Here is a 7,881-nt window from a genome sequence, read left to right as displayed (position 1 = left end):
TGTGCAACACTAGCTAATGTCAGCTTGGAAATGGAGTCCACTAACATTAGTTTCTCTCCCAGGGTATCGCGTTCAGTCTCTTGTGTGTCACGTCACTGTTTTGGGCTTCTGCTTGCTCATGTACCTATGGAGTGTGATCACGTGCACGAGAGAGTGAGGATCATCTGCAGTTCACTTAATGGCCACCAGTGTCACTAATAACAAGGGTTTTCTAATTCTTACAAACAGTACCTTTAACTTAATGTTTCTTATTCACTTAATTCCTGTTTAATTTTACTTAACTTAAAAATTCTTTCTGTTTCTTAAGGATCCTAATATAAAGAAAAATGTGGAGTGACCTCTTCTACCCTGATAATCCAAAGAGAAGGGAGCAGCTCATCCGCAAAAGTCAAGAGTTTCAACATGTGATGAAGAGCAACTTCGAAGCCACCAATGAACTAATTGATGTTATGAATGATCACTTGAGCTGCTCCTTAGAACATATCAAGCTAAACGAGGAAGCTTCTCTCCAGGAGAACTGTAATGTGATGATTGAATGCATGCATAAGATCCAGGCAGCGGTAGAGAAGATTGACAAGGAGCTGAAGGAGAAGCTGGAACCCACCCTGTATGAGAAGCTGCAAAACAAGTCTCTGTCTACTACAGACTTTCAACTGATTTCAAAAGCTTTGAAAGTAGTTTGTGGTTTTGCAACTGAGGGATCTACTACTTTAGTTAGTCTTTTAATTAATAAAGGAGTAATTCTAGCAAAAATAACAAGTACATTTGCTAAAATTGGAGCATTAACATTAGCCAGTGTTGGGTTGGGAGTGGTGTTCATGGGGGTCGACATGATTGTTGAGGCCATTCTTGGGAGCATTGAGCGTGATCAACTTGAGAAGGTCCTGGAAGAGTATGACAAAGCTTTGAAAGAATTCAAACCAGCGTCTTCAGAATATCAGGATAGCATTACCTATGTCCAATTCAAAATTAAGGAAATTAATAAATAAGAAATGTAAGTTTAAAAGGTTTTCTTTTTCCTGCCTGGATTTAAAAAAAACTAATAATTGTTATTGTTAAACATGCAGAAATTCAGAAAGTTCAAAGTGACATTTTGAAAAAAATATGTAAAAAAGAAAGAATCTAGTGAGAAATGAATCACAGTTCTCCTGCTATTAAAGGGTCATAAAACATCTCAGGTTACGTATGTAACCATGGATCCCTGAGAATAGGGAACGAGACACTGTGTTGAAGTGCATATGGGGAATGCCTCCACGTGAACTGGTGTCTAAAAACAATATCAACTCACGACAATCCTATTGGCCGGCGACAGCCTATGACGTCATCATAGCGTGCGACCTGGAAGTATATAAGGAGAGCAGAGAGAACCTGAAGGGACTAGAGAACGTCTGAAGGGACTGTTAAGCAGGCAGGGCTGCTTGGCTAGTAAACTCAGTGTCTTGTTACCTGTTCTCAGGGAACCATGATTACATATGTAACCTGAGACGTTCCCTTTCGAAAGGGAACTCAACACTGCGTTTGACATGCTATGGTGAACGATACACCCACGCCGCCATGCTTGAGGGGAGTGCATGCCAAAAATGGCTAGACAAACGTCAAAACTAGCAGCTTCAACTGAAATGCCAGAATCACTCCCTCTACAGATCATACATAGGCTGTCAGTGACAGCATTCCCTATGGCTAACAGCCCAAAGAGGCCTTCCGCAGAAGGCCTACCAAGGCCGCTTAAAAGCTTCTGGAACCAAGCTTCTTTTCAAAGAAAAGTGGGTACCTTTAAGAGAATGTGGCCAGGGGGCCCAAAGGAACCCTAGCCAGTCACTTGTCAGGGGAATGTACTCAAACCTGATTGCCACCAGGGAGGCCAATCTGGTCTACTCTTACAGAAACCAAGTTTTGACCACCAACCTGTCTGATCACAGAGTCTCAAATCACATTCTTCAGAGAAGTCCAGTAAGAGTGACTGTAAAGAGGCAGTAACCAACCCAGACCAGAACGTAGAGATGGGCATCCCGGAGAGCAGAACTCAGCTTAGCGCTTTTTACCCTTACCAGTGAGGGGAGAAACACTCTGCTCAATCCTAGGATCTACTCAGCACCGAGGATGCTGTGCACTCTTAAGGAACCCAACAAGGGGAGTACATTTATTAGCCTGGGGCTGATCTTCAATAGGGAGGCCTCAGAGAGGCTTTCAACCACTGACCATTAGGTGCAGCTGCCAGTCCTTCTCCTCTCGATGAAAAGACCAGAAGAGAGTGGAGCATTTCACAAGAAAAACACACTCCAAAAACAAAAAGACAGATCCCTCAAGAACTGCCAGTACATGCTCTTTTGTTCTCATAAAAGACAACATTATAAGTTATGTATGTGATCAGATGTCAACACTATGGGACATGGATACACACACTTCCTGAAACATTTGTCAGACATAAATGATCTTACCTTAATATCGGTTTGATATCGCTTCAAACAGAACAGTCCCTGAAGACGAAAAGATACTGACTGGTTCTCTAGGCACTCCTTATATACTTCCGTGTCACTCGATGATGATGTCATAGGCTGTCGCCAGCCAATAGGATTGTCGTGAATTGTTTTCAGACACCGGTTCATGTGGAGGCGTTCCCCATATGCGTTTCAACGCAGTGCAGAGTTCCCTTTTCGAAAGGGAACCATGAGTAATTGTCCACTTCTTCCCATAGTGCAAATATGATGTCAAAATATACCATAAACAGGAGCTGCCATCTCTCTCTGATCAGAGTGTGTGCAGTGGTGATCACTGTAAAATCAACAAAAATAAATAAAATACGCATGTATGTCCTTGTCCATCATTACTGAGTCAATGATAATCACGTTGAACTACAGGCTTGAGTGGTTATAAACACTCTGTCACTAAATAATGTTTGTAACTTTAAATTAATTATAAGGATTTACCTATTTAATATTTTAACAGTGACTATCCAGTATTATTTTACATTTGATTACTTTATTAAATATCTGTAACTAGCATCTCTGTACCTGAATACTGTTAGAACTACTAAACTCAAGTGGTTCAACCAAACATCTCTGGTTCAAACACACACTGGAGCTTCCATGTTATCTGAACGATATGATCCCTTGTACATCCGTTAATCAGTGTTAAAAGAAAAGAAATGTCTAAATTAGATTGTTTGAATGATGCACTGATGGTTGTTAATTTCAAAGTAACTCCAAATTATACATTTACTGCTCTCATTATTAATTAGTTTTGGGCATGTTACACTTTTTGGCTAAAGGTTGCAAGCTTGCCTTCTAGCTACTTTGGCTATACGTACCTGACTCCTACCTGTGTTCCTGTCTGTTGCCAGTCATCTGTATTTTTCAGCCCTCATTTTCAATAAGCTAATTGGATCCTAGAAAAGGAAAGAGACTTTATTATCATTCAAGCTATGTGTTGATCTGAACTTTGCTGTGACTTACCTGTGTGCTTCAGCTGATCTTCCTGTTTACCTGCTAATAAACGTTCTCCTCTTCTGCTGCTGACAAACTTATGCAGTGAAGTCTGCAGTGTTTTATTTATTTTTATAAATTAAACACTACAGTATTTTACAATTTTTATTTATTTAAATTATTTTTACATTTATTTAATTTCTTTCTTGAATGGTACGGTTAAATCCACCTACTGTAGCTGAAAACAATTTCACTGTTTATTTGTAAATGAAGTCATTTTTTTTCAAATTTTTAATTTGTGTTTTTTTTTTATATATAATAATAAAGATTTAATAAAAACAATAAAGATTTCTATTTTTGGCCTAAATGTCTGTAATTCTTGTTTATATATTGTTACCTTGTAAGGCTATTTTTAAAATAGGAAAATTTGTTTGGCTGTATGGCTCAGTCACTTGCAAAATAGTAAAACAACATAAAAAAAAGAAAATCTAATAAAATGATAAAATCTAAAATTATGATTTTTCTTAAATTATGATATATTTTTGCCATGTCGCCCACCCAACCATACAGTAAATAAATAAACAGTGTGTCTGAATCAGAAAAAAGTAGATTATTTATTTATAGGTTTTAGAAATCCATATCTACAAAAATAAAAATTTTAGATACATTGTCAATTATAATCCATTATTATTTATTATACATTATTATTATATTATTGCTTATAATAATTATTGTTTTAACAAACATTTTGATTTTTGAAGGTTGCAAGGCCATTGAAGATCAAACCAGCATAATGATAATAAAATTAGAAGTAAATTTTTCGTTATTATATAATTATTATTTGTTATTTTACTTTATTTATTTTATTTCCCAACTAATGACTCATCCGGGCTTTCCAATAGGTTGCATGTGAGGGGGGGAAAAAGTAGCTTCCATCCACTTAAGAGTTGTGCACTTTTTATTTTAATATATTTCTTTACATAAATACTATTTTCTATTTAAAAGCTATAATTTCGTTATTTTACTAACCCAATTAATGACTCATCCGGGCTTTGCAATAGGTTGCACGTAAGGGGAAAAAGTAGCTTTCTTCCACAGAATCACCTTCATTTTTTCATTTGATAAAAATTGAGGAAATTGTCTTTAACGGTATTTATTAACCAGACAAAAGTTAATTGACGTTTGCTGAATTCTGGGTTTATATCTTAAACTGCCGCTTCAGTGCAGTATAGCCACATAGCTGTGTAACAATATTGAGCACGATCTCCCGAGACACTACAATAGACTACTAATAATTCATTAATAAGGGCTGTTTTCTTGAACAAAATCAAATATTTTAAGTTGAATGTATAGTGTTAGACATGTAAAACAGACAAGATTCTAACAATGTCAAGATCAAATGCCTGACACGATACTTTCACAGACTAACACACGTCACGTCTCTAGCATAGACTACAGTATTTAAAATAGCATATATGCATTAGTTATATTCTCAATTTAATTTACAGAGCAATTCCTGCAAAGATTTTAGGTTAACTATAGTCTATAGAAGAGACTAGGATTAGTGTGTGTATTTTTTTTAGTCTATCTATGGTGTCTCGCAGCAGAGCGTCACGTGGCATCACGATGGTGTCTCTACATCGTGTTGTCGGTCAGCCATCACGATGGATGATGATATCGTCCATCGTCACAAACCTATTTCCTTCATTTCATTTTGCGCGTTCGTTCCTCCCTAAAAGCCCAAATTTAACATCAGAATTGATAATTGCGGGACGTGTTTGATAATAGAAAGAGCATTTAAAAGCACAATAATTTGCACAAGAGACGCTGTTTCCAACTTCAAGGCGGCTCTCTGTTTGTGCGCTCTGAAACGGACAACATATTATACTTTAGGCTTCATGTGTGCGTCTAAACTACACACAAAAATATGTACTTTAACCCTCTGGAGTCTGAGGCTGATTTGGGGCCTGGAGAAGTTTTGACATGCTCTGACATTTGTGCTTTTTTCAGTTGTTCATTAACATATAAATGACAAAAGTGTCATTACACTGTATTCAGCACAAACTAGGCTACAATAATATGTGAGGGACATGTATGTACATGTTTGTGTTTTTGAAGGAATAATGTTTATGCGTGGTTATTGAAAAAACAAAAAACTTAAGTCACTGAAATAAGGCCAAAATAAGTATATTAAATCTGTGTTCACAAGACTTTTGGGTATTGGAGGTTGTAAACTAGAGTTTTTGCTTCAAAATTATGTAAAAATTATGCTGCCTACTCCTTCATATAAAACAATATATTGATTTAGTTTTTGTAAGACACTTTTTGCCAAGAAACACAGTACGCATGGAGGCGTGAATCACCACTGAAAAATGGGCCATTCTCACCTGAGAAGACAAAAGAATTGGATAGTAATGAGCTGAAATGACTTGCACATTAATGAGGCATTTCAGTCAGGTAGGCTGTGAAAAAAACCTTCTGTGATGTCTCAAGCTCATCATGATATATGAAACATACAGAAAAATATTATTACAATATAAAGTAATGGTTTTATATTATACTTTAAAATATAATGTATTTCTGTGATGCAAAGAGTCTGAATATAGGCTTTTAGTTTAAAAGCATGAACATTTGGAGAAATATTGGATTCTCATATTCTTATGTCAATTTTCTATACAGAGAAGTTATATTTATTTAATATTCATTGTCATTACTATGAGCGCTGGTGTTTTCAATTCATCCTTGAAGTCGGAGGGCGCTCTCTGTGCATTTTTAGTCCACAAATTCATCTAAAAGAAGAAGAGGCTATTCCATGAATGGAGTTTCCAATTCATACTGCAGCCGGAGGGCGCTAAAGAAACAAAAACTCATCTAAAATTCATCTGTAGAAGAAAAGAAAACAGGAACTAACTGCATGTCTTCTAGAGCTCCCTAACCATGACTTTTACATCCAGATAAACACTTTTCAAGACAATAAATACACGATTGAGACGATGAATGCATGCATTGACTCAGAATTTGCGTCTGAATAGCGCTGGCTCCGTGGGCGTGGCCGCATTAGCAGATAATGAGCTGAATCACGGATTTCTGACATGGCTCTCTTTTCATACAGATTACATAAACACAGAAGGTTTGTTTTCGATTTGACTTAAATGATTTAAAACCTGACATCTTAACATTTTTTTAGTAGTTTTCGGCTTAACGTTTTTAAGTTTAACTTTTCTGTGATTAGTATTCACTAAGTTACAGTTCATTTTCGGAGAACTATCAGATTGGACTTCGTTCAGAGGGAGAGGAGAAATCACGCATCATGTTAGTTTTCTTTATTTTACAAAAAGCACAACATTGTGTTTTTACTCTGAGTGTATACAAATAAAAGAAGATATTCTATAGTTTCAATTGATATATTACTTATGTCTCTATGACAAAAAATGACGGAGTATTTTAAGTCTGTTTTGCTGCAATGTGAAAAAAAACCTGCAAAACGCGCCGGCGCGTTTTCAGACCTCAGAGTGTTAATTACTTTTATAAGCCAACCTTGCTGAAATTAAAGGAACACTCCACTTTTTTTGAATATAAGCTCATTTTCCAATAGGAAAAATATTGAAACTCTTTGGTCATTTTTGAGCGAGATGCTATTGGTCTCATCAGATTCAATGAACTATGCTAAGCTATACTAAAAGTGGTACCGCCAGACTCGGCTGAATAGATTCGAAAACGGTAAAACTCAACTGTTTAACTCTAGGGGAGTTGGAAAATTAGCCTATTTTCAAAAATAGTGGAGTGTTACTTTAAAGCACTGTTTTTTTTTTTTTTTTCATTTATCTTTGTTTTGTTGTATACTTACTGCATTAATGTGACCATTTGTTTGTACTTTGTTTCTTTGTTCTTATTGTATCTTATCTTACATATATAAAACAAAAACTGGCAGGCACCGTTAAATCGAAACCCACCCCTAGTAATGACTCGGTTCATAAGCCATACGTTTACATGAGAACTAAATGACAATGCAATAAGTCTTGCTATTTTCATTATGGGAGAAATAATTAATCATTCTCATGAGTCGATTCTTTCACTGAACCATGTTTAAAATGCCATAAGTTTCCTATTAGAATTAGGTTAAATCTTTAAAACTATCCTGTATATTAAATCACAAGAGGTGTATGAAATGTCCTTATAGATTGATAAGCAACACTGTGTGTTTGTGCTTATACCCATTTAACCATATTTAGGACACAAATTTGTACTCAAAAGTGAGCTAAATCTGGCAAAACCTCATTTTGGGGAGTAAATTAAGCTTTTTTAAATAATTATTTATATATAAGCGATATAAAATGCTCCCTTTCGTGTGTGTGTCAACCAAAAGAAAAGTTTATAATAACTGACAAGTAACTCATATTAAAATTTAATTATTTAATTAATTATTTAATTATTTATGTAATTATTATTTAAGTAATTT

The 7,881-nt window shown here is 35.6% G+C and overlaps 1 protein-coding gene across 1 annotated transcript; it reads left to right on the top strand.

Annotated features, from left to right (window-relative positions):
* Positions 1-326: 326 nt before the first annotated feature.
* Positions 327-989, top strand: LOC125244372 (single-pass membrane and coiled-coil domain-containing protein 3-like). The gene has a single exon (XM_048154464.1). The coding sequence runs from the start codon at positions 327-329 to the stop codon at positions 987-989; it is 663 nt and encodes a 220-aa protein (XP_048010421.1).
* Positions 990-7,881: the final 6,892 nt, after the last annotated feature.

The sequence above is a fragment of the Megalobrama amblycephala genome, linkage group LG14 (assembly GCF_018812025.1).
Source record: "Megalobrama amblycephala isolate DHTTF-2021 linkage group LG14, ASM1881202v1, whole genome shotgun sequence".
Classification (NCBI taxonomy): Eukaryota; Metazoa; Chordata; class Actinopteri; order Cypriniformes; family Xenocyprididae; genus Megalobrama; species Megalobrama amblycephala.
The sequence above is the reverse complement of the archived record's forward strand: the minus strand, read 5'-3'. Positions and strand labels throughout refer to the sequence as shown.